The sequence below is a fragment of the Anser cygnoides genome, chromosome 11 (assembly GCF_040182565.1).
Source record: "Anser cygnoides isolate HZ-2024a breed goose chromosome 11, Taihu_goose_T2T_genome, whole genome shotgun sequence".
NCBI classification, from domain to species: domain Eukaryota; kingdom Metazoa; phylum Chordata; class Aves; order Anseriformes; family Anatidae; genus Anser; species Anser cygnoides.
The window spans coordinates 20,617,098-20,644,848 of record NC_089883.1 but is presented as its reverse complement, the minus strand read 5'-3'; the positions used below and the strand labels follow the sequence as shown (position 1 = coordinate 20,644,848).

Below are 27,751 nucleotides of genomic sequence, written 5' to 3'. Positions count from 1 at the left end.
ACCTAAATTTCTGAGGTCATGATGATTTTCCATTGAAACACACAAAGCAACAGACAGGATTTACCTTGCAACGTTAATTTTAGAAATATGAAGTACTGAGTAAAATTAAAATCAAAATTTCCTATCATTTTTCACCTCTCAAAAAACGTGAATGTGAGCAGGAAAAGAGGAGTCTCAGGGGAGACCTCATCGCACTCTACAGGTACCTTAAAGGAGGCTGTAGAAAGGTGGGGGATTGGTCTATTCTCCCACGTGCCTGGTGACAGGATGAGGGGGAATGGGCTAAAGTTGCATCAGGGGAGGTTTAGGTTAGATATTAGGAAGAACTTCTTTACTGAAAGGGTTGGTAGGCATTGGAATAGGCTGCCCAGGGAAGTGGTTGAGTCACCATCCCTGGAGGTCTTTAAAAGATGTTTAGATGTAGCCCTTAGTGATATGGTTTAGTGGAGGACTTGTTAGTGTTAGGTCAGAAGTTGGCCTAGATGATCTTGGAGGTCTCTTCCAACCTAGATGATTCTGTGATTCTGATTTCCAAACTAACAGTGACAAATTGAGTCACTAAGCACTGTAATAAATACATGCAATCCTGCTCCAGGTATTTTATTTTTCTATGACTACCAGCAAAAAAAGTATACCCTTCATTTTGTCATTTCATTTGTATGGAGGAATGTGAGGAAAATTTAGTAAAAATATAACTTACTATAACTAAGTATAGTTATAAGGAAGTTATACTTCCGTGGAGTGGTAGAGCTTATATGGCAGTGAGGGGTAAGGAAGAGACTGCAGCAACACAAGTAACTTGAACACTGTTAAAACAGGAATTTTAATCAAAAATTATACATGTTTTCTTCAGTTTTGTACCTGGTTACTTTCCTTCCAACATTCGCATTACTAAACACAGTTTCATATGCTTCAACATTTAATAATGCCATTATTCCCATTTTCCTTGTACCTGGGCTGGATTTTGCTTTTAGTTATGTAACAGTTGGCTAGACTTTTAAAATTTGAAGATTTTTTTTTTATATACATATATATTTAACTATTTCCATCCCCATTATATTTAACAGCTGTATATCTTTGTCCAAAACATGTTCACAGAGGATCACTGGAAAGTATTAAGTGAAAATAACAGAGAAATGTATTTGTACACAAAAGTTCATTATTTAGACGCTTTACTAAGACCGTAATCACTGACTAGAAAATGATTGCAGATAAGATGATTGCAACTGAAAGTTATAAATAGTCACTGTCAAACACATGATCATGGAATAATCAACATACATTATATCTAATTATCGGCTCAAGAATAGGGGAAAAACAAAAGCAAGTCTGTGCTGTGTGCCAGCTGCAATATTGAGCAACTATTCTTTGGACAAAAAATAATAAAAAATGGCCTATATAATTTAAGAGTTTATACAAAGGGTTCTTATCTCCCTTTTAAGCACACATGCAAACCACCATCAGTGAACAGAAGATGTATACCAAATGAAGAGACTTCGATATGTATATAATATAGCTTTAAATAATAATTTGTTTAGCCAAGCACGGCTCCCTGACATGCCATTTTAAAATATATTCATCTGCCAAAATGTACAGGGTATACCATTAAGCTCCCATTCTCCCATGTGTACAAATTCTTATCTCTAAGACTGTACGAAAGCATAGCAAGAACAGACTGTGAAGATCGTAACTCAAAACTTATATCAACCTGCTTTTCTTTCAATAAATCAAAAGCAAAACTTACTGTCATATCCTTAGTATCAGTAACATACATAACTCCACATGCTATGAATGCATTACCAGCCTTGGACTTAGGATATGTGGTATTGATATGCCGAATGACTGAAAATGTTTCTTCATCAATGTGTGCTACTATTATATTTTCATCAGTGCTTGAGGCATATATAATCCAAAGACCCTTTTCATCCACTGCCACGTTGAAATATGTCTTCGAGTTAGCAAAGAGGTAGTTACGACCATGATATAAGGCATTTTCAATTAGCAGTGTGCCCAAGGATGCTTTATCAAGCCCAAGTCTGAAATGAAAATAAAATAAGTATTTAGTATGTTGTGTTAGAATTTTGTTTTTATATACAATGGTTGGTTATATTGATTCAGAGTACAAAATTACTGATAGAAATGTAGCTGAAAATAGTTGAGTTTAAAGACCATTCTGATATCTTTTACGATGAAGTACTCCACTCAAAGCATCTTCCAAAACACTAGGAGAAAATTCCAGTGTAATAACAATTTAAAAGGTGTGCAGTGACATGAACTCACTTTGGTAGGTTTCACTTTATATAGTTTATGAACTTTATTATCTCTAGGGTGAAAGAAGCCAACTAAAAGAAGGAATGGGTATGAAAAAGAATTAGATACCAGGTGAAGCCCCAAACTTATAACTGAAATCTGTACAGTAATTTGCTTTCTAATGGATAGGAACAAAGGAAGAAAATGACCAAACTAGCATGAATTCTGGGCAGGATCACCTAGTCTTAGAGCTTGTCTTTTGAAAGCGGTTCAGATAATGCAGTGATTTGCTCAAATAAACATCAAAGGAATAAAAATTCTACTTTTGCAGAGCCAAAATTCTGACCTTGAACTGGCCTCCAACAGGACAGCCTAAATGTCTCGTCTCTGATGTATAAAATTGTTTTTATTCCTTGAAATTCCTTAATAGGATGATAACCTGAGGACAGTGGCATTTAGCAGTTAAAATTGAGTTCCTCTACTAACTAGTTCAGGAGAGTAATCAGCTACTATCAAGACATATATGCAGTTAGTATTTAGTCACAGAACAACGCAGTGCTTTAGTAAAGGCAGAGTGTGCTTTACCTTTTTAATTAATGTATTCTGTAGTGCAGAATTACAGCACATTTCACTGTGACTTCTGGGTAACTATATAGCTCGTTTCCTCAAATAGAGGAAAAACATTACTCAGTACAAGAATCTGCTACAGTTCCAAGTCTTCTGAAAGGACAGACTTGACAGGAGCATTTCACATCCAAGAACTTTCAACATAAGAGGAAAAATACTGGAACACTCATGTTTCTGTGGAAGAGTTGTTGATAGCATATGCAGGAAAATCATCCTAAGAAAACTCAAGAATGACTAGACTAGCAAAATGATTTTTGTCAGCTTCTGTAAAATTCAGGTCTGCAGCAACTCTATATTCCAGCAGCATATGTGTGCACTAAAAAATGCTTCAAGGTTGGAGAAGATTTCTGAAAAATACGTCAACTCAGTTAATCTTATTAATCACTTCATGTTGGTAAATACCTTAATGCAAAAGCTACAAGAACAGACCTTAGCAGGAACAGTTACATAGAAATACAGCTTTTCTTCAGGAGGTTATTCTATAAAGAGCCAACAAGACAAAAAGTATCTCAAGATTCATTAGAAAGGTGCAAGATCTGCAACACAGAACACCTTGTCTTTTCCTCTTTTATGTGAAAATTCTGAAGGTAGCAGCAAAGTGACTTTTCATTCCTGAGGTTCTCTTTCTCTCACCCAATCAAGGACAGTCCAGCCTAGAACTCCAAATGGTTCAAAAAGTCCTTAATCTTCTGCCAGCTTGGGGGTAAACGATGAGATTCGGGTAAATGTTTCATCAACCACAGGGAAGATTAAGCTACAAAGCTTTCTGATCATCTAAGATGAGTAAGTCAACCAAAAAGAATACAGGTGGGAAAACATTAGACAAAGGAGAAAGGGATGAAACATTCCAAAATGCATCAGACAAAGCTAGTTTTGTCAGCTTTTAAATATGACAATAAACAGCTTGCAACATTTGCAAAATCAACTAGATAGGTCCTCACCTGTTATTCACATTAAATCAATACAAAAGTCCCAGAAGCTTTTTTGCAGCCCAGAAACAAGGACTTTACTGTAACAAAATTCACAGTGCCTAATCCTGTCTATGCTGAAGGTAAATGAAGTGAATAACTGAAAACAGAGACCATCTCTCAGCAAATTCTTAGAGAGGTTTTGAAAATTCCACAAATAGCTTGTGTTTGTCTGTATATGAAGGCAGTTCCAAATTAGTTGTGCCCAAGCAACAGCAAGGAACTTCTGTCCCATCACTGTGCATTGCTTAGACAGAGATGGCCATTAAAAAAGGTTTAAACAAAAAGTCCTACAGATATTTAAAGGAGGTTACCAAAAATTGAGCTTGTCTTTGGCAGAATAAATATTATAGAATCCAAGCAGCTTGCTCACATTCCTTGGCATCCAAATGAATATAGGAAGAAGGCACTCACACCTGCTTGGGTAGAGACATCAAAGTATAGTAACGTTCTTGGCTCAAACATCAGTCATGTAGTGGAGCTTGAAAGCAGTTGCAATCTTTCACTTGCCCTTGGACTGCCTTTCTTTGGCTCTCCCCACAAGATGAGATTTTGGTTTTGATTTGTATTGTCTGTCGTCAGTAGAAAGTGAAGAAATAAAGGTGTAATTCCCAGTTCAAATTCAGAAAGACGCATTGTGAGAGTTACAGAAACTTCTTATTATGAAGGAATCAAACAGCAGAACCACTCCTCCACAGTGGAATGTACAGTAGGTCGCTACATCCTATGCTGATGCCTTAGTGCATTCCTCTGCACTAGCAGCATTAACTCAACTCCTACCAGCAAAGAACAGTGCTATTTGAGAATAAGGCATGAGTGTCAACCCAGCAAGAAGCTCTGGAAAGCCAAAATGTTCCGTAAGTGGGCTTCAGTCATGGAATCCCATATCTGTGCCCCCCAGACTGCAGCTGAACCAATTTCCACCCTGATGCAGGTACACATGCACAGGTTTTCTTCAATTGTGCTGTTTTTTTCTGAGCCCCAAATTCGTTAGTCAGTTCCCACTTCTTTCTGGCAATTATGAACACAGCAAAGAATCCAAGTGCAAGAACACCCAGAGCAGTGTAATGTATAATACAAACCTCATGGACCCCAGGACAGCCAACAGAAAAAATACATTGTCATCTCAGCATCTTTTCAATCTGGAGGCCCAATTGTCCTATATATCTCATGTATCATGTAGCAACTGACATAGAGCTGAACAATGCTTAAAAGAACTGACCTTCACAGCAGAGTAATGGTTGAAGACTACCCTCCCAGTTCCTCTGCCCCCACAGATTCTGCACGCACAGACTGTATGGAAGGTCAATGGCCAACATTCCAGTTACAGACAGAAAAAAATGTTAGTTGTTCTGTCCTGGAAAGAACTCTGAACCATTTCCTCTATTCTCCCTATTTTTGACGGGACCAAAAAGAAACAAATGGTACAGAAAAAAGGTTGTCTTAATCTAACTATATTTGACTTACTTCAGAATGACATTGGTTCCTCCCTTTTGATAGTACAGATGATTGTTTTGTACTGCGTGACCACATCCATAAAAGAACCCTGTGATGTTAATGATTCTGTAGCTATCATTCAGCAAGGCATTGGAATTCTCATATTCTTTGATAGAGTTTCCTAAACGAAGAGAAAAACGACTATCATTTGGTTTATCTAGTTTCTGAAATCTCTACTACAATTCAATCAGAATCAAGTTTGTGACAGACAACAACCTTATTTGTGTTTTCAACAGTGATTTAATGTGCTGGAATATGCTAAAATAACCCAGAGACAAACACCAATAACCTACAGAGGTGTTCAAGGGCCTGCTTTCCACTGAATGTGCTGAGCCCTAATTCTGAACATAGTTGGTAAACTGTCAAAATATTTCCTTTTTCCACTTAGGTCCTGGAAATTATCCTGCAATAAACGTAGCTCATGCAGCATCTGATTCATTTTCATGCTTTCCTAAATGAAAAGGCAAAAGTACTAGCTACAATTTAAGGAATTAAAACTATAAGGGAACCATTGAAAGAAAAGAATACAAAGACATGAACAACAGACATTTAAATTTCGTTTAAAAAAAAAATCCTCAAACTGTTTTCAGAGTCAACACTAGATCCTGAAAATGTCAGAAAATACTACAGATGTCTATAGCCATATGTATAGTTAAGTATTATATTGGTAACATGGAAAATATTCTGAAAAATATGTGAGTGAAAACATCATACTTTATGAGAAATATTAATTTGGATTGAAAGAATTTAGAAAGCAAAATTAATATAAAATTGACTTTTGATCAGTAAGTACTACTACTATACCTGAAAAATGCATGGTAAGCCAAATCCTTTCGTCGCTTACATTTGCAGGTTCTCTCATCCAAGTTCCAAACGTTTGCTGTACACTGACAAAGTGAACAGGACTTCCTACAGATGTTATGACACATTCTAGTAGAGAAAGAGCACACATGCATTATTTGTTAGACTACAAAAACAGTAAGGAGCAGTTAGTCTTACCCCCTCTGTAATAGGTTACCAGCTTTTTTTGAATGATCAAGGGCTCTGTCTTCAGCTTTTCCAGCCAGAGTATCATCATTTGGTACAACACACGTCTCACCTAGAGTTGAGAGAAAAGGTAAAACATGACATCTTTCTATATTCAACATGACAGATATATAGTCACTGTCTTCAACAAACTAAAGGAATAACGACTGGGATTTTATTTCACCTGGAAAAAAGTTGTTCTGGTAAAAAAAAAAAAAAAAAGACAGAGAGAGGGGGAGATTTAAAAAAAGGCATTTGCTCTCACTTCTGCCAAGGAAATGAAGTGTTTGGGCTGGTCTGTTCCCTTGAAGTTGTTGAGCTGACAGACAACTTTGAGCAACAACTAATTCTGCCAACAGATTTAATTCTCTAGCTGTGAATTCCTGAGCAAGTGCTTAGAAAGACTGTGTTGTCCCTTTCCTTAGATAACAATAGATAACTGAAAAAGCTGGCAGCTGGCTGACTTATCAGTAATACCAAAAATGCTTCCTTGAGAATGTGTGATGACTAAACTCAAAAGTTTCATGCCCAAATCTAGATACACCAGCGGAGGGGGTGTGCTCTGTAGGCAACTGTGGAAGTTTTGTACTTGTCATTAATTTCCAGAACAATAATGTACTAACACACATACTGAGCACTTTATGCATAAGAATGCAGGTCAGTCATCCATGCCGTTAAAGTAGCAGAGGGAAGTTATACGCCACATTCCATATAGAAAAATGGTTCACAGAAGCAACAAATAAACACCTGCAAACAATTTCCCCCAGCCCTCAACAATTTTTTAAAGGTTAACTGATTGGGTTTTCTCTAACATTTACTGTTTAATCAATGCCTTAATGAAGTTATTTATAGAACTTCTTCTGTAAACCCTTCTTTAAAAGATCTCTGCTTTAAATCAGTGCAACATGTTTCATTTTACTTAGAATTAGTAATCACAGAGAAGAGTTCTCAGTTCTGTGCTGGAGATATCATGATATCATGAAGGATATCAAACGGGACTTTAGGGGACTGGGACGGTTAGTAGATGGAGCGGGAGTACAGGTGGTGTTTTCATCTCTCCCTGCAGTAGCAGAGAGGGGTACAGAGAGGACACGGAAAGCCCACCTGATTAACACGTGGCTCAGAGGCTGGTGCCAACACAGAAATTTTGGTTTTTTTCACCATGGGGCGCTTTACTCGGCACCCGGCCTGATGGCCGCAGACGGGTCCCTATCTCTAAGGGGAAAATGGATCCTAGCCCAGGAGCTGGCAGGGCTCGTTGAGAGGGCTTTAAACTAGGAAAGAAGGGGGATGGGGCTGAAAGAAGGCCTGTTGGAGCTGTGCCGGGGGGAACAATGGCAGAGCCGGGGAAGATGGCAATGGCCCAACTGAAGTGCATCTACACTAATGCACGCAGCATGGGTAACAAACAAGAGGAGCTGGAAGCCATCGTGCAGCAGGCAGGCTATGACTTGGTTGCCATCACGGAAACGTGGTGGGACCACTCTCATGATTGGAGTGCTGCAATGTCTGGCTATAGGCTCTTCAGAAGGGACAGGCAGCACAGAAGGGGTGGTGGTGTGGCTCTCTATATTAGAGAGTGTTTAGATGTTGAGGAACTTGAGGCTGGGAATGATAAGGTTGAGTCCCTATGGGTTAGGATCAGCGGGAAGGCCAACAAGGCAAGCATCCTGGTGGGGGTCTGTTATAGACCGCCAAACCAGGATGAGGAGACGGATGAGGAGTTCTACAGGCAGCTGGCAGAAGCCGCGAAATCATCAGCACTTGTTCTCGTGGGGGACTTCAACTTCCCAGACATATCCTGGAAGCACAACACAGCCCAGAGAAAGCAGTCTAGGAGGTTTCTGGAGAGCGTGGAAGATAGCTTCCTGATGCAGCTGGTTAGAGAGCCTACCGGGGGAGATGCCCCACTAGACCTTCTGTTCACAAACAGTGACGGACTGGTGGGAGATGTGGTGGTCGAGAGCTGTCTTGGGCAGAGTGACCATGGTAGAGTTCTCTTCTTGGCAAAGTCAGGAAGGGGACCAGTAAAACCGCTGTCTTGGACTTCCGGAGGGCTGACTTTGAGCTGTTCAGGACACTGGTTGGCAGAGTCCCTTAGGAGGAGGTTCTGAAGGGCAAAGGAGTCCAGGAAGGCTGGGCACTCTTCAAGAAGGAAATCTCAATGGCTCAGGAGCGGTCTGTCCCCACGTGCCCAAAGACGAGCCGACGCGGAACTAGACCGGCCTGGCTGAGCAGAGAGTTCTGGCTCGAGCTTAGGAGAAAAAGGAGGGTTTATAATCTTTGGAAAAGAGGGCGGGCTACTCAGGAGGACTATAAGGATGTTGCGAGCCTGTGCAGGGACAAAATTAGAAAGGCCAAAGCTCATCTGGAGCTCAATCTGGCTACTGCCGTTAAAGATAACAAAAAACGATTTTACAAATACATGAACGCAAAAAGGAGGACTAAGGAGAATCTCCATCCTTTACTGGATGTGGGGGGAAACTTAGTTACAAAAGATGAGGAAAAGGCTGAGGTGCTCAATGCTTTCTTTGCCTCAGTCTTTAGCGGCAAGACCGGTTGTTCTCTGGATACCTGGTACCCTGAGCTGGTGGAAGGGGATGGGGAGCAGGATGTGGCCCTCGCTATCCATGAGGAAATGGTTGGCAACCTGCTATGACACTTGGATGTACGCAAGTCGATGGGGCCGGATGGGATCCACGCGAGGGTACTGAGCGAACTGGCGGAGGAGCTGGCCAAGCCGCTTTCCATTATTTATCGGCAGTCCTGGCTATCAGGGGAGGTTCCAGTCGACTGGCGGCTAGCAAATGTGACACCCATCTACAAGAAGGGCCGGAGGGTAGACCCGGGGAACTATAGGCCTGTTAGCTTGACATCAGTGCCAGGGAAGCTCATGGAGCAGATTATCTTGAATGTCATCACGCGGCACTTGCAGGGTAACCAGGCGATCGGGCCCAGTCAGCATGGGTTTATGAAAGGTAGGTCCTGCTTGACAAACCTGATCTCCTTCTATGACCAAGTGACTCACTTGGTGGATGAGGGGAAGGCTGTGGATGTGATCTACCTTGACTTCATTAAGGCTTTTGACACTGTTTCCCACAACATTCTCCTCAAGAAACTGGCTGCTCGTGGCTTGGACTGGCGTACACTTTGTTGGGTTAAAAACTGGCTGGAGAGCCAGGCCCAAAGAGTTGTGGTGAATGGAGCCAAATCCAGTTGGAGGCCGCTTACTAGTGGAGTCCCCCAAGGCTCAGTGCTGGGGCCAGTCCTCTTTAATATCTTTATTGATGACCTGGATGAGGGGATCGAGTGCACCCTCAGTAAGTTTGCAGATGACACCAAGTTAGGTGCGTGTGTCGATCTGCTCGAGGGAAGGAAGGCTGTGCAGGAGGATCTGGATAGGCTGGACCGATGGGCTGAGGCCAACTGTATGAAGTTCAACAAGGCCAAGTGCCGGGTCCTGCATCTGGGGCGCAACAACCCCAAGCAGCGCTACAGGCTGGGAGATGAGTGGTTGGAAAGCTGCCTGGCAGAGAAGGACCTGGGTGTGTTGGTTGATAGGCAGCTGAATATGAGCCAGCAGTGTGCTCAGGTGGCCAAGAAGGCCAACAGCATCCTGGCTTGTATAAGAAGCAGTGTGGCCAGCAGGGCTAGGGAAGTGATTGTCCCCCTGTACTCGGCTCTGGTGAGGCCGCACTTTGAGTACTGTGTTCAGTTTTGGGCCCCTCACTACAAGAAGGACATGGAGGTGCTCGAGAAAGTCCAGAGAAGGGCAACGAAGCTGGTGAGGGGTCTGGAGAACAAGTCTTACGAGGAGCGGCTGAGGGAGCTGGGGTTGTGTAGCCTGGAGAAGAGGAGGCTCAGGGGAGACCTCATCGCTCTCTATAGGTACCTTAAAGGAGGCTGTAGAGAGGTGGGGGTTGGTCTGTTCTCCCACGTGCCTGGTGACAGGACGAGGGGGAATGGGCTAAAGTTGCGCCAGGGGTGGTTTAGGTTGGATGTTAGGAAGAACTTCTTTACTGAAAGGGTTGGTAGGCATTGGAATGGACTGCCCAGGGAAGTGGTTGAGTCACCATCCCTGGAGGTCTTTAAAAGATGTTTAGATGTAGCCCTTAGTGATATGGTTTAGTGTAGGACTTGTTAGTGTTAGGGCAGAGGTTGGACTAGATGATCTTGGAGGTCTCTTCTAACCTAGACGATTCTGTGATTCTGTGATTTCATTGTAAGCTTGTTTTCTAATCTCATTTCTAACACTCATCTCCTTACACATTTTCACTGCCTAACATGCAGCCTGCAAATTCTTTCAGACATGCACTTTCATCGTTGCTTTCCAATAGATTTCTGGGCTTCATGGGGCTGTGATGAAGTTTAAATGTGTAAAATAGCAAAAATATGAAATAACTATAAAGTAATGCTGAAAGGGTAGTGTGACATTGAGGAAAGTAAGGGCAGATTGCACTGCATTGTTGTTTTCTCCTTAAAGTTATATCCTGTCTTTGTTCACAGAGAAAGAAAATATTCCAAGATAGAGCAAAAACAACACACATTTCTCCCATCCATTTATCTAGGACATTCACTGATATGACATTAAATGTTGTAATTGATCACAACTTATCTCTCAAAAAAGGCACAAACAGTCAATCCAGCTGTAGGAAGATGTATGCCTATAGCTGGAATCTAGCAATCCCTCTAGGTCCCTTTCCAGCTTCTGATCTCAAAATATTCTCATAATATCTCAAAGAAGGAATCCACTCAGCAGAAATTATAAGTTGAAATGCACAAATGTATTAGTCTCAGCCCAAGAAAACTGATAAAGTTAACTGTGTGAGCAGTTCCCTATACAGTAGTTTATCTAAGAATATGGAATAATCAAGGACCAAGCCTCTGTTTCTGGTGAAGCTGAATGCACTATTCGGATTTGAGAATGTTTGCAATACTCTCTGAGAATTTTCAGCTGCAGGAAACAGTTAACAACTAAGATTGAAAAGACCGTTTTGTTTTGTTTTTAATCAGAGACTACTATGTGAAATTTTCATTGCTTTCTTTCCACCAAAAAAAAAGATAAATATCCTACTGATTCTCATCCTAAAATATTCTGGATGAGAGTTAATGGAGTTTACAAGATATGAGAACTATTGATTTGGTTTATCTGGGGGAGGGTGTGAAGGACAGATTGAGGGATATTTTGTTTCTTTTAGAATTAGCTAACAGTACCACTGAGACCAAACACACCTGAGCTTGCAACTAATTATTGTATTCTCTTAAGGAAATTAAATTTTGAAAAAAGTAAAACTTGATTTATAGAAATCATTCTTATATTCTTATGCAATAAGTTAATTACAGTTATAAATCAACATGTGCATTCTCTTTTCTTCAAAGGGATATGAAGATTTAGTTACAAAAGATGATTTATTTTTGCATTATGGTGACACAATCTACTGGCTCATAAAATGTAAATGCTCACAGAGGAACACCTCTTCTCTGCAAAGTTATATTCAAATAACTCCTATTTGCACACTGGGATTTCAAATCCATTAGAAATCCATGCAATAAAGCTTATCTCTCCAAAGCACTTCAGTCTGTTTCAACACTTGAAAAGAGGCTACCTGAGTAAATGGTCCGATTATATCTTGTACCACAGTTCATGCATTTCTGAAGTTCAAATAGGATCAGATTTCTGTTCAGCTATCCACTTTCCACTGTAAAGAGACTCTTTGGGCTCCATTCTGATAATTCAGTACCCAGCATCTCCCAACTGAGATTCTCACATGCTACTACATTTACAGTTATGTTCTACATTAAGAATAAGAGGCAGAAATCATTGATGTATGTTCCATCTAGTATTAAATATTCTCTAGTTAACAGCACTTATAAAAAAAAAAGAAAATTTTCTTTTTACCAAACTGGAGAGTGATGGTTAAGGGGAAAAGATGATGCTAATGCAGGTACTAGTCTTAGCTCACTTGAAACTACTCTTAGCTAAAACAGACATCACCAACAGCTAATCACTAGTTATCTCCTTGCAGTAGACAATGTAGGTGCTAGACATCTTTAGTGCTGTATGATGCTTTGCCTGCAAGATGAAGGGCTACTAGTGTCAAACTGGAAGAAGGGAGAACTATTTCAAGTCCGTTACAACTGAATCCTTTTTTCCCAACATGGAGAACTGTGCTCTCCCTCTGCAACTTTACTATCGCAACATAAGATCAATATCACCCTATTAACGGTGAGACAAAAATCAAGGTGCATGTTTTACACTTAATAACTGCATGAATTTCTTGGTCGATTCCCTTTTGATATGCCTCTCAAGAAGCCACATTCCCAATTACAAAAGAAATGCCACTCAACCAAACACTGTCACAGACAGAGAGCTGCCTTCTTTTATAGAAATATGAAAGAAGAAAAATTAGGAACTGAGACATTCTTTGTTATTCTTTTGTTGGATCACTATGACCTCCCTGGAAACAGATTTCTCAGCTAAAGGGAAAATTCAGAACTGTAGGGATAGTAACAGTCATTGAAAGCTACAATCATCTTTGACATCAAATGTAATTCCATTGAGGGGTAAAGGATAAGGACAACAGGGGCCAGATCCAGTATGTAGATCCAAGCCCAAAGGTTTGCTTCCATTCTCAAGCTAGAGTAAGCTAGAAATACAAAAACTGTTCTAGCATGAGCTTCTCTTTGCATTTTATTATCAGTTAATAGCTTGAGCCAAATTTTCCAGTTATCATAATACAACAGTGTTTGTAGATCCCGTGTTCCAGACATCCAAGGCCAGCAGCTCGTCTCACCTCCCCTTGTTTCACTGACCAATAAGAAATGCTCTCAGATAACATTTCTGGTCAAAATTTTCTAAAGTTCAGACATCCATCTTGAAATACTTATAAAACACAACTGCTGAGTTTTACAATAAAATGAGTGAGAACATCCCTGATTTCCAAGCACCAGCGTGTCCCCTTCCCCTCCTCCCCAATATAAAAAGAAAGGAGGAGAATAGAGGAGAGGAGGGGAGAGAACCGGATGGCAGCTCCTACATTTCAGCAGACGATCTATGAATTGGCATTCTAACCAGCTGAATGGGTTCTAACAGTATTTGCTGTGTAATTTGCAGCCAGTCACTGCAGCAGTTTGAAGGAAGTCTGCTCTGTTTTTAATTTTTACTTTCTGTAGCTCACCAACACAGATACAGTAGAGCAAATAAGAGAGTCATGATCATGAAATGGGATGCAATAATGATAAGAAGCAAAAAATGGAAAACAAGTCAAGATCACCTTGCTCCAAAAACTTCCATAATCAATTAGACATGAAGCCTTTTGCCTTCCTCCAGCTAGTCTGGCTTTCATTGGTTCTGCCAATAACCAGGCAATTTAATTTTGTAGAATACAGTGAAATGCAGCCTGGTTAACAGGTGTTGTATTTACACGTAAAATTAAAATTTGCCTTTAAAAGCTAAAAAACTCAACACCACTTCTCTTATTTTCCAAATACATTGGATACAAATACATAGAGGTTGGACGAGGTGATCTAGAGGCTGGACTAGGTGATCTTAGAGGTCTCTTCCAACCTAGATGATTCTGGGATTCTATCTAGCAGAAAAACCCATTTGTAAACACTTTGTTTTAGCATTGGAATAGTATGAGTAAAAGACAAATATTATAGATAGCTTGCTGCCTTACCAAGGGTGCGTTTCAACAAAATATTTAAGTACATACGCAGCTTTAAGTTTTTTCAGTTTTACTTATGCCAGGAGAATAAAATACATGCTTGTTGTTTCATGAGTCTTGGAGCAATGGGTTTTGAACTGGCTTATAATATCAAAAAGAACAATGGAAAGAACTAACCTGTGCATTTGTTGCTGTATATGTTCTCCTGAAGCTGTGTTTTACCTTTACGTTTTCTTGGAGGTCCTGGGGGTCCAGGTGGTCCAGGAGGCCCTGGGGGTCCAGGTTCACCTTTTGCACCTATGTAAAAAATGAAGTACAATGTTGCAGACCCTGCAGGCAAGCAGGCAATCTGCAGAGAACCGTACGTGTCCACATGATGGACTTTTAGAGATCTCTGAAAGAGCCTCTGACTTCCTAAGAGGTTTTTGTGTGATCAGTAAACTCCCTGAAATGCTCTTTCTTAGAATGTGAGCCATCCAGAACTTCACAAATTCTAAGACATGAATGCAATTTAATCTGTCTGGATTACAGGCACATTAGAGAGTTATAAAGCACTATTGCCTTTTATGTAGTGTTTTTTAGGACTTCAACTTAAGAGGCTACAGTGTTTAAGAGGCTACAGTTTTAGCAACTTATAATGTGGCTGCCATGATGCTTCTTTCATATATTCATGAGCGGAAATCTGCTCTCATTTTCTAATACATAAATAAAACTACACTGCAAGAAAGAGCAGAAGGAGATCAACTGTCTTGAATTGTACTGGAAAGGGTGGAATTCATGTACACCTCAAACCAAAGACCAAATAGAAGAGTATTTGTGAGGAATTGCATTATAAATGAAACATACTCCCCTAGGCAGTCCTTTTAATTTTTGGAGCTGCACACACCCTTGAGACTATTACTGACCAATACTAATATATAAACTGTAGCAATACCCAAAAACTTCACTGTGGATAACATGGTTATGTTAGTTGGTCCTTATTTTGCAGAAGCAGAGTGTATCTTTTTCTGTCATGTACGCTATTGCAAGAGAGCTCTTAAGAGTACTTCTTCTTACCTTCTAATACTACATCATTGTTTGCATCCCCCTTTTCACCCTTTGCTCCTCTTGCGCCTTTTCCACCTGGCATACCATCTTTGCCAGGTAAACCCATTTCTCCAGGTTCTCCTTTCTGTCCTTGATCACCTTTTTGTCCTGGCACGCCTAGAAATAAAAAGCATTTCAGTACCGAGAATGTTGTTGAAGTATTAATCACACAGTTCCTAAAATCAATGCATTTTGTTGAAATACAAAATGTATTCACCCTTGTTGTTGGTTTTGTTTTGTGTTTGTTTGTTCTTTTTCACTTGTATTTTTCTGTATTGTTGTAATTTGCTTTGATTTCAAAGCAAATTTATAACCAAATAAGCAGGGAAACGGTGTACAATTCATTAGGTGTGAAAAATATTTTCTTTACCTAGTAATCTCTGAGTTTAGAACATGAAACATGGAGACCTCGGCCTTGCCAATGCTGGCTAGAGCATTTCTGGACTAGGAACACTAAGGAAAAAATGTGAAGTCATTTATTTTACATTTGTAGGGCATTAAAGAAGAAGTGCATATTCATAGCTCCTCTTTTCTTAAAGACATTATGTACTAACATTACAACACATTGTACTTTCAACATTTTCCTGTGTCCCAGCAGAGCATAGACTCAGCTACCCAGTAACCTTTTCACGTGGCTACTATTCCCTGCCCCTACACTTGTTACAAGCATGATCAGTCCAAATATTTTTTGTGCTTTATCATTTAGCAAAGTAGCATTTTTAACAGGACGTTCGTTTGTCCTGTGTAATCTCAGCTGGAATATTTTGCAACAAGGAAAACAATGCTGTGTTTGTAAAACTGACATATCAAAACTTTCCACCCTCTACCTTTGCGTCAGTTAGTATTTTCATGCTTTAGGAGAGAAGCATTAACCGTCATAAGACTGGAAATATAAGTGTTCTTGCAGGCATGGGTTTCAAATACATTACACTTGTAAGTACTTGAGAAGAAAGTGCTTGTTCTTCTACTTAGAGTTTTACTGTTTAAATTGACTCTTTGAAACCAGAAACAATTACTCTTTTGGGGTGAAATCTGAAATGCATCTTTGGCACAATTGCCATGTGAATCCCTGAAAACAGGTTCTCTGTTTCATTTCCAATTTAAAAAATAATTGTTGGGGAATAGTGATGTGACAGACCATGTACTGTCTCAAGCAGTCGTAGATGGTTGTCCCATTCGTACGTGCCAGCAGGCCCATGCAATAGGGTGCAAAAGCCAGACTAATAGGTGGGCCACTATAAATATCTATGTGCTAGCATCAGCCAACCTACTCATTAACATACACTTCTCTATCCTCCCTCCCCCCCCCAAGTATTATCCCTTCTGATGCCCTTCTGTCTCCTTACTCTCCTACCATGTGCAACCCAGTGTTTTGTCACTCTGCCTTGAAGAACCAATTATCCATCTGTGTTTTCAATTAGCTATGACGCATCAGATATTTCTGTAAAGCAATTACTGTTTTACACCTTTACAGTAATTTACAGCCTCAGAGCACAGTAACTGTCACCCACCGCACAGTGATTTGTTGAATCAAGCATCTGAGAGACAACAGCACTTCTCTGTGTTCTTAGCAGAGACATGTCATGGTGAAATCAGTAAGTTAGGACAAACAGTTTCCTTGACCAGCACAGAAAACTGCTTGTGGACTGCATGCAGTCTATGGGCTATTTAGCAGAGCTGCTCTATTTGTGTAGATTATATTAAAATAGTACCTAGAGACCCTGCTGCATTACAGAGTCCATCTGCAACTCAAAAAAAGCTGCTCCAAGAGTTTCCAGCCTAAACAGACAGTTTAGAAAAAAAAAAAAAGAAAAATATGGAAATATACTTTCCCCACCATGATTATTATGTATCTGAAAGCAAAACTATGGTAATGTGAAACTCCCACTCCCAAACTCTGGCTCTGCTGGTTGGGTTTTTTTAAGCCATCTGAAGTCAAAGCGTACCTCAGTTGGAAGGTTGAGGAAATGGAAATATTCTTGTAAAGACAGTATTTAACAGCAAACTCAGAATACTGAGATGCAATTAATCTCATTCAATAGCTTTAATTTCCATTATTCAATAGAATATATATACACTATGGAATAAGTCTGAAGTAATCTACAAAAACTTAGAGTAAGAAAAAGAATTTTACAGAATTCTGCAATGTACAAATTCTTTGTAAACATTAAAACCCTTCTTGTAACAAAGGTCTAAAAGTAACTGCATTTGAATATAACAGCAAGAAATGATTTTTTAACAGAAAAAAAAAAAAAATACCTATTTTTCCTCTTTTTCCATTTACTCCGGGTTCTCCCTTTTGACCTGGTATACCTGGGACTCCATCTGATCCATTGTAGCCAGGCAGCCCATCAAGTCCAGGAGGCCCTGAACAAGCCAAACAGCATAATTGAATTTTCACTGTTAAATGCAATTTATCCTTAAAATCACTAAATCTATATATACTATGTTTATGTGTATATATTCTTTAGAAATACAAGATCCTTTAATTTGCCATTATGCTCTCCATGCCAATACAGTATCCTCCAAATAAACACCCACAAGCACAAAAAGTAAGTGAGCATTTGTCCTGGCCTTAGCATAAGAAAACTGACTGAACTGAATGCTGCACATATTTTGCACAAAGGCCAGCACAGATCAGCCTTTTAGATTCCACTTGAAGGATCAACACAGTGGAACCCATTGTTACAGTCACTGTCAAAGTCAGAAATACATCTTCCACAAGCCACAGAAGCTTTGACATTGCTTATGATACAGGCTAGACTAATCTAACACAAGAAGAGCATTTACCTACTCATCCAGAATACCGTAGTACCAAACTCTGGCTTGATACAGAAGGTATCATTCCCTTTGTCACTATTGAATCCCCGCAAACAAAAAGTACCCAACACTTTTCTGACAGAATTATTCTAAGCAGACCCACAGCCAAAGAAACCTGGAAAGCAAGCAAGTAACCATTCATATAGGCTAGCAACCATGAGTGAGAGCAGAAAGAAAGAAAAATTATTAGGGAATTGAGGGGGGGAGTCAGAAATCAGTAACCAATAATTTTTAAGAGATATTTATATTGTTATATTAAAATATCAGTTTGCTCTTTTATATATGTTCTTCACCTAAATGCTACTTAACATCTGGTTTTGACCACATATGTTTCAATAAACATTAAACTATTCTCCTCTTCCCTCTGATACAAAAGCCTCCCTCCCACCCCTTAAAGGGCATAGGTTGATATAAGTATAAAAGTTATAAAGGCAGTCATTCAACTCTCCCCTATTCTAATAGGTAAAGAAAGACAACTATTCTATAAAGATACATTTCTATATTTCAACATTCATACCAACTTCTGTTTCAGTTACCCAAATACATTACTGCAATTGTCAAAGTACCTTACCTGGTGGACCTGGGGGGCCTACATCAAGAATATGCAAAAGAACACAAGAAAGAGGAAATGGTGAGTTTCTCCCAGCAAGGAAACAAAAAACAATTCCAAATAGAACTGATTGGCATTAGCTCAGGACAATAAAAAGGGGGAAAAGTCCATCAGATTTCAAAATGAACACCTATGGTTTTAGCTGTTTTGTATTAAAAATAGACATTTGAATATGAGCACAAACTCACCTAGACTTACTGAAAGAGTATCCTTAAAAGCAGTTACATATACATACATGGTCTGCCTTCTACAAATTTCAATTGATAAAGATTTGACAAACAGCCACCTCTACAATATAACCTCACTCGGTTTAGGTGCCTTTCCAGTGCCACAGACCCAAGCCATCCAACAATTATTACATTTCCTTTATATAAGTTTTTTCCAAAATCTTCTTACACTAGAAAAATAGCTTAATAACACTGGTAAATGGCATGATCCTGTTACACACCATGCTTCCTTGTGTTTCTCAGATATTCCATTACAGTTCAGGATTCAGACTATTTAGATAGGCAAAAAGGTCTTGTCATTCCTATGAACTACATCTAAACCACAAACACTATTTTTTACATGTGATTGGTCTCCAGACTGGACCAAGCTTCCCACAGAACCTGGTTAGTGAATTGGTTGGTGCACTAGAAATTGGACTTGCTTCAGTTATTCTGCAACATGTAATACAACAAAATCTGTCTTATCCTTTCTGACTTAATTCAAGTTTAAGGCCTTAATGAGAAGAAAGCGTAGCAGGCAGGAGTAAAGCATTACCTGAAAATGTTTCTGTAACAAGATACATCTTATGTGATTCCCAATACATATTTTAAAAAAAAAAAAAAAAAAGGAAAGCAGGTTAGGAGAATACAAAGAAAAGTGGGGTTGTTGCAATTAAAGAACTAAATTAGTGCTGTGAACACTTTATTCAGTTGTGTCTTGTTTCAACAAGAAGTCTCTAAAACAGAAAATAACAGTAGTTGCTGGATTTCCCTAAAGACGACAGTCTTCAGCATTAATTAGAAAGCACTACAAGTAAAGGGAAAATCGTTTTATAATACCATTACAGTGATTATTCCTTTTAATCAGTACAGGCAGTAACGTCACTTAACAACTCACTCCCAATTTTCCAGTAAATGAACATTTTTTCCACACTACAATGTTATGTGCATTAGTACCTACAATTACTTTGTCATCTGAAACTAAGGATCTTGAGTATCCTTGTATAAGCATAAGATAAATGAGAAAGGTGCTCGAGAAGTAATAAGTATCACAGAGGGCTACAGCAGAGAAAGCCACTACTAAAGAAACAGTGTAGTAGTGTCAGGAAAGCAAAAAGCTGCGCTAAGTAGCATGAATTCAGAACTCTGGAGCCCAAAGAAATAAACATTTAGATTGCCTGTGGTTCGGCCTTAGTTGCAATCGGAACTGGTCAGCAATTTCAGAAGTAGTATTTCACATCGGTGTACATTACGGTAAATCTCTTGTATGCTGAAATCATCTGAGCCAGTTAAAAATATGAACAAGACAGCAAGTGAAGTGTTTTATAAACTCCTAAGAAGTGGCTTATTTCTAATCTTCTCATTTCCAAAGTGAACACGATTGAGTCTGCTACAGTCTTCAAACTGGACCATACCCCTTCAAGTTGGCTAGTGCCTGATGTTCTCTTCAAGACACAGAAATTGCTCACATCATCTTGTGTCCCAGCTGTTCTAACTCCAGACTGCTAACAAGTGAAACCCAGCGCCCTGTTAACATGTTCCTAAGGCAGGGTAGGTTAGCACTTTGCTCTTCCAAGTCCCACTACTCCACAGAAGTTACAACGATGAGAGCACACACATTTATCCCATGGTAGCCTGGAAGTGTGGGGACACATACAAAAAATACCAAGGCTAAACCTCAATTAGTATTTTCACAGAATCACAGAATTGTCTAGGTTGGAAGAGACCTCCAAGATCATCTAGTCCAACCTCTGCCCTAACACTAACAAGTCCTACACTAAACCATATCACTAAACTCAACATCTAAACGTCTTTTAAAGACCTCCAGGGATGGTGACTCAACCACTTCCCTGGGCAGCCCATTCCAATGCCTAACAACCCCTTCCATAAAGAAGTTCTTCCTAATATCCAACCTAAACCTCCCCTGGCGCAACTTTAGCCCATTCCCTCTCCTCCTGTCACCAGGCACATGGGAGAATAGACCGATCCCCACCTCTCTACAGCCTCCTTTAAGGTACCTATAGAGAGCGATGAGGTCTCTCCTGAGCCTCCTCTTCTCCAGGCTGAACAACCCCAGCTCCCTCAGCCGCTCCTCGTAAGACTTGTTCTCCAGACCCCTCACCAGCTTCGTTGCCCTTCTCTGGACTCTCTCGAGCACCTCCATGTCCTTCTTGTAGTGAGGGGCCCAAAACTGAACACAGTACTCAAAGTGCGGCCTCACCAGAGCTGAGTACGGGGGACAATCACTTCCCTAGACCTGCTGGCCACACTGCTTCTTATACAAGCCAGGATGCTGTTGGCCTTCTTGGCCACCTGAGCACACTGCTGGCTCATATTCAGCCGACTATCAACCAACACTCCCAGGTCCTTCTCTGCCAGGCAGCTTTCCAACCACTCATCTCCCAGCCTGTAGCGCTGCTTGGGGTTGTTGCGCCCCAGATGCAGGACCCGGCACTTGGCCTTGTTGAACTTCATACAGTTGGCCTCAGCCCATCGGTCCAGCCTATCCAGATCCTCCTGCACAGCCTTCCTTCCCTCGAGCAGGTCGACACACGCACCTAACTTGGTGTCATCTGCAAACTTACTGAGGGTGCACTCGATCCCCTCATCCAGGTCATCAATAAAGATATTAAAGAGGACTGGCCCCAGCACTGAGCCTTGGGGGACTCCACTAGTAAGCGGCCTCCAACTGGATTTGGCTCCATTCACCACAACTCTTTGGGCCTGGCTCTCCAGCCAGTTTTTAACCCAACAAAGTGTACGCCAGTCCAAGCCATGAGCAGCCGGTTTCTTGAGGAGAATGTTGTGGGAAACAGTGTCAAAAGCCTTAATGAAGTCAAGGTAGATCACATCCACAGCCTTCCCCTCATCCACCAAGTGAGTCACTTGGTCATAGAAGGAGATCAGGTTCGTCACACAGGACCTACCTTTCATAAACCCATGCTGACTGGGCCCGATCGCCTGGTTGCCCTGCAAGTGCCGCGTGATGACACTCAAGATAATCTGCTCCATGAGCTTCCCTGGCACTGAGGTCAAGCTAACAGGCCTATAGTTCCCCGGGTCTACCCTCCAGCCCTTCTTGTAGATGGGCGTCACATTTGCTAGCCGAAACACACCCAAATCTGTAAGATATGATTACAAAGGAAATATAGGAAATTTCCTTTGGAAATTTAGGAATTTTTTTTCCATACATAGGAAAGTAATAGCGCCAAGTAATATAAACTGAATTCCTTGACTTCCAGCATTTATAATAAGTAGGTATAGGTAAGCCCCCAAATAGCACCTGTTACTTTTTTTTTTCTTTTTTTTTCTTTTTAATAAATAACCCAACTGATTTATAAATTCTGATAAATACCATAATTCTTGGACATTTTAAACTCTATCTACCTCAAGTTCTTTGAAAACATGAAAACTTTGAAAACATGGTAAATCTGTATTCTTGAAGGTGTAAGTGTAATGTTTATAGTAACAAACATACCTGTTAAGCACACCCCTTTTGTGCTGTTACATAAATCCACCATCACCCGGACCTAATATTGCAAAGAAAGTAAAGTTTGAAACAATGTATGCCATAATGATTCAAAGAAAGTTATCTGGTTTAACTTTGACCACAGAAATCATTTTCCTTCTGTCATAAGCCTTTCTGTCAGTTTTGTTTTCATGTTGAAGTTTCAAACATTTTGTCCCCTGAGCAGCCTGATCTGACATCAATATCAGCCCTGATCTGAGTGGGGACTTGGACCAAATGACCTCCCTAGTCTCAGACATTCTGAGAAGTTTTAGATCAATTTAATGTAGCTGAGAAGAGCTAACTGGTTTTGAATATCAGAATTTGATTGTTCTCTTTTCCTTCATCTCTCAAAAATTTTGGCTTCTACACTGTAATTTGTAAAATACACCTTTCCCGAGTGTTCTCTAATTCAAACTGCATTTTAATCTAAATGGTTTTGATGAGACTGCTGAAAAGATTACAACTTGCTTTGGAGCCCTCCAATTATCTCTGCATTGTATTTGCCAATCAGTGCGATACAGCTGACAGTTAAAAAAATATGGCATTCAAGGGGCGTGTTGTAGCAAACAGCCTACATCAGAACCACCAGCTTAACTATGAAAAGATTAGCAATACAGCCTTCCAATCAGCCAGCCTCACCTTTGCCAAGAAGAAAAGCTACTCATAAAAGTACTTTGTTTAAATGCTAAAGGCTTAGTTTTCTTCAGAGGGAGAAAGGGGAGCAGGGGAAAGACGAAATAAAACATGAAGTAACTTCTCAGGAAATTAGAGAGTGATACGTAAGCCATCAACTTTTGCGCAGTTTTAAATCTCACTTTCAAACTTGGTGCTTACAAAATTATTGGACTGTTACTCTCTCATCAGTCTTTCTACACTAGTATATGTCCTAATTTCCTATTTTAATTCCCACACAAAATAAATACATATGTTTATAAATACATAAAAATAAACAAACAAATGCCAGAACCTAAAATATACTCATGCTATTAATGCTAAAATAAGATTTTTGATGCCTAAAGTTATTTCAAAGATTCTTGAACAGTGGCCATCCACAAAACAGAATAGGTTCCCCCCAGCCAGCTGTTGTGCAGAGCAGTAGGATATTAGTACCCATAGCACCCAACCACAAAAATCTGTGCCTCTACTGCAAGAGAAATCCTGCTCAGACAAAACCTCCAGTCAAGGCCCACATTCAGCAGAGACCTGGAACATCATAGCTGGGAACACCTATGCCCTACAATCTCATTAGCTCTAACATTAATGCAGATGTTATCACTGTAAAGTTATCACTGCAATGACTTACTGACAAAAACATCCATGGGACATTATTGAAAAGGTATTTCCTGTGAGAAGTTTTTGGAACCAAAATCAATAGCCACATCAGTAGGAGCCTTTTCTGCTTTCTTTGTGGGCTTAAACCTGCAATCTTTATTGGGACAGACTTTCCATTAAGGTTTCTTCAACAATAATATCCTTCTTGCATTTCTTCAGACTCAGAACTTAAAAGCTTCTAAATCAATCAAAACTTTTCAGCTATTTAACTGTTCCTACATAGCAAGGATAATTTTTCACTGAAGTGCAAAAAGCTATGCAGTTTTGCCAGATAAAGGGCATTCTCTTGCAGTTACAGTTCTCCTCTTCCGACCCTTCATGTAATACCTTGAATTTAAAGCTCACTAAAAGGGCACGACCTATTTCAGAAAAGCACGATGTCAAAATAACGCCTGGTAGCGTCCTGGTGAGACGCAGGACAGAAAGAACACGGGCGGTTCCACCAGCGGAGCAGAGGTTTGAAAACCTGACACCTCCAAACCTGGCGGGCTGACCTTTTATTCCACCCCTTTTTGCAGGAGCTCCACTAAACCTACTCGCGTTTCAAAGTCTGAGAGCGCCCCTCCGCCCTACCGGCACCAGGGAGTAGGTGAGCATCATCAGCAGCTCGTCCGTCTCGGCGCGAACGTGCCCGCGGGCGCGCTCCCCGCGGCGGCTCCGCTTGCTGCGGGGGGCGCCGGGGGGCGCCCGGGGAGGCCCGGCAGTGCCGCCCAGCAGGTCCCGGCCGGAGCCGGGGGCCGGGGGGGGCCGCGCCGCCTCCAGCCCCAGCTCCAGCTCCCGCAGCGCCGCGCCCAGCTCCCTCCACTGCGCCAGCAGGAAAAGCGTCCCGGCGGCGCTGAGCGCCGACAGCAGCCCCACGGCGGCCAGCAGCGCCCGCAGCGCCCGGCCGCCCGCAGCCTCCATCGCCGCCGGGTGGCCGCTGCCGGCGGGGAGGGCTTTATGGCCCCGCCGCGGTGGGCGTTGTGGCGGAGGGGCCGGCACGGGGCAGCGCGGCCGATCCGTGCCCCCTCCCCGCCCCCCCCCCGGGGACACCGGTCCCGGCCGTGAGGCCTCCCTCTGCGGTCCCCGGGAGCGGCCCTGGGGCGATATCCTCACTGATTTCCTTCCCGGAGGCCGAGATGCCAGCCGTCAGGGATCGCAGAGCAGGAAGATCCCTCCCGGTGTGCTGCCAGCCTGCAGCCCCAGTGGGCTCTTTGCACTCTTAAGAACAGTGTACACAAGAGAGTACCAAGAGCACTACCTACAGCTTTAGATGTCCAAGCGTGGCTGGAATTTTTCAGATTATTCCTTGTGTGACACGGGATATCATGTTCTCTCTCTGATACAACCAATTTCGACCCTCATTAATTAACAGTAAAGATAAGAAAAGAATTATACAGAATTGAACTGTTGTGAGGAACAGCAGAATTTGCCTGAACACAAAGAGTTCATGAAGACCATGAAAGTTACACAACTCAGAAGAACATTTGTAGAAAAGCTGTTTAAAATGATGAAATCTGAAGTTCAAAGACAAAGTCCTTGTGCTTTCTTTTGTTGTTGCTATGTCAAATCGATCTCAAGAAATTCAGACACTTTAAACGCCAAGTTCCCTACAGGAAAAGGTTCTTGATTCTCAACAACAGTTCTCTGCAGACTTCTGTAACTGGTTGGGTATCACAGTTTGACACTATTCTGACTATGCCCTTGACATGCTATTCAAGTTAATCCCATACTGCACTAAAGAATAAACTATTAGGTCAAATCAAATTTGAATTTAATATATGTAGTTCTGTTCCATCCAGTTAAACACAGAAGAGATACCGAGAGGAAAACACCTCTATTATATTAAAGTCCTCAACTCTCTGAAATAAAAGAAATACTACAGAAAGCATTGGTGTCCTCAAGCATCACACTGGAGACGGTTTTCTTCTGAAACTCTCCTGATGGATTTAGGTAGAGAAGGGTAAAAGTAGAGGGGACATAAACTTTGTTCCACCTCATTCCACAATGACAGATGAGATATAAAAAAAATTACCATACAGCCAAAGGAGCAAGGCTCACCAGCACGCTAATCTCTCAACCTTCTCAGCAGTTCTCCTGGACTATCACTGCACAGTCATAGAAGTCTACTGTGCCGTAGTACAGGATAATAGGGGTCTCTCTGGTAGCTCATACATATTGCAAAAATAAATAAATAAATATAATGCCTTTTTATCCCTGTAGGTCAGACAGATTTGGAAATTTGGGCTTACTGTGTTGTGTAAATATTTCCTACCTTGTGATTTAGGAACAGGTTAGACCACCTCACATCCATTGTGCTCAACTTCTTCCACATCACAATAAGTTTTTCAGCTTTCTCTGTTTGACAAATCAGAACAAGGAATTTGATCCCCTTAATGAACAGGTATTTTCAGAAACCAGCACACTATTTAAAACTTAATTCATCCATTAAAAAAAAAAAAAAACTATGATGGAACTGCAGCTTCACTGTCTGATTCGATTTATATTCCTACTACTAGCCTCCAATGGAGCATTCAGCAAAGAAAGAATCTCAGTGAAGTTTAAATTACTGCTTGAGCTCTACCTTAGTTTTGCAGATAGTCTGTTGTAGAAAAGACAATTAGTGTCATACAGATGTGCATACCTTTATGCAGGATGAACAGTCTTAGAATGTGCTCCATCAGTAAAATAGTGACATTCTAAGGAATAACGACACAAGCAAACATTCATAACCCCCCTGCAAATCACTTCAGAGGCTTTGGCCCTTGGCAGACTATTCTAAAGTTATCAGAGAATTAAACATAGATAAAGTGTTTCTGATGCCAATGAATTTACAAGAATAATCGTTCACTCTCCAGTTGATATCCTAGCTTATTATAGAATTACTTTTTTAAGTTTTGCTTATACTATTAAACTTGGGAAGGAAAAAAAAAAAAAGAAAGAGAGAGAGAGAGAGAAATATGGCCTTGCACAGAAATTCTCAGAAGACGCTATATCTTAAGCAAGCTTAGTTTATAATTTCATACCTATAATAAAACCAGTAAGAATCTATCATAAGAGCAAACTAAAGCATTTTTCTGTTTTAGAAAATAAATAGAACTGCACTCCAGAGACCACAGAGCATAACAGTTATCCTTCCTCTTTATTGTCCATTCCAGAGTATAATGATCAAGCAAAAAGAATATAATAATCATGAGCTACCATTTGGAGAATAACAGAGGTAACACAGCACTCTGTTTCTCCATCTGTCTAATCTTGTAGGATTTTCTCTGTATTATGAATAAAAAGAAGCTGAACATTGTTCATTAAAAATAGTGGGCCATTGGATCACTGTGAACACCCTATCCGAGGCTGTGATATGGAAGCTGCTTAGCTGGCAGAGCTGCAGGACTCTTCCCCAGCCTGTTAATTGCTCAGAGCTGCTATCTATAGCAAGGGCCGTACAGCAGTCTGTGCTGCTACAGTGCTTAGCTTGCTAGGACACAGGGAATTTCACCTCTGTCAAGAAAATGCCCTATTTTTGATAGTCTGGAATCAGTTGAAAGCACAGTTTTGTGGTTAGAGGGCTCCCAAGCATAGGCTGCTTGGAAAGTCCTATAAGCTACTCCAGTGGCAGACCAAGCCATCTTACTGAGCTGTGGACATGCCTTTCCTAGCTTTCTACTGCATCTGTCTCCATACCGTATAATCAGCACTCCATCTAAAGGTCTCCAAATCTGCTCATGCTCTACTACCCCCAGCTTAGGGCTAATTCTGTGTCTTCATCTAGATCTCCCATCCCAGGATAACACACCTGAAGTATTGGTCCATCCATACAGCGCTCGTCACCAACTGCAATGCATCCTCATGCTTTATGACTGTTCCTTCTTCATGATGAAAATCAAAGATCCCTATGGTAGACTGATGAACAGTGAAGCCGACTGAAGGTTTGGGAGTCCTGCTGATAAGTTCTGGAGACATTACTGCAATTTCCTTATCAAAAGGACAGAAAAAATGTGCTCAGCAGCAATCTAAACTAACATAAGAAAACTATTGTCCCATATACCCATTTGGTCTTCTTATCCAGGTAGACCAGACAGATGCCAACAAGTAACACTTCAGTTATTTTCTGGCATTTCAGGATTTTTTGATTTTCTAATGCATGCCCTAATGCAAATGTGCATCATAGCTTG

General features: G+C 40.8%; 1 protein-coding gene across 1 annotated transcript; it reads right to left on the bottom strand.

The window, feature by feature from the left end:
* Positions 1–795: 795 nt before the first annotated feature.
* GLDN (gliomedin) lies at positions 796–24,652 on the bottom strand. The gene is made up of 10 exons (XM_013177531.3): positions 24,174–24,652; positions 22,236–22,287; positions 18,513–18,530; positions 17,381–17,488; positions 15,092–15,238; positions 14,213–14,332; positions 6,361–6,441; positions 6,147–6,272; positions 5,313–5,463; positions 796–2,036 (listed from the first exon to the last, which is right to left on the bottom strand). Exons 1-10 carry the CDS (start codon positions 24,501–24,503, stop codon positions 1,577–1,579), a joined length of 1,593 nt encoding a protein of 530 aa, XP_013032985.2. The 5' UTR covers positions 24,504–24,652; the 3' UTR covers positions 796–1,576.
* Between the last annotated feature and the right edge of the window lie 3,099 nt (positions 24,653–27,751).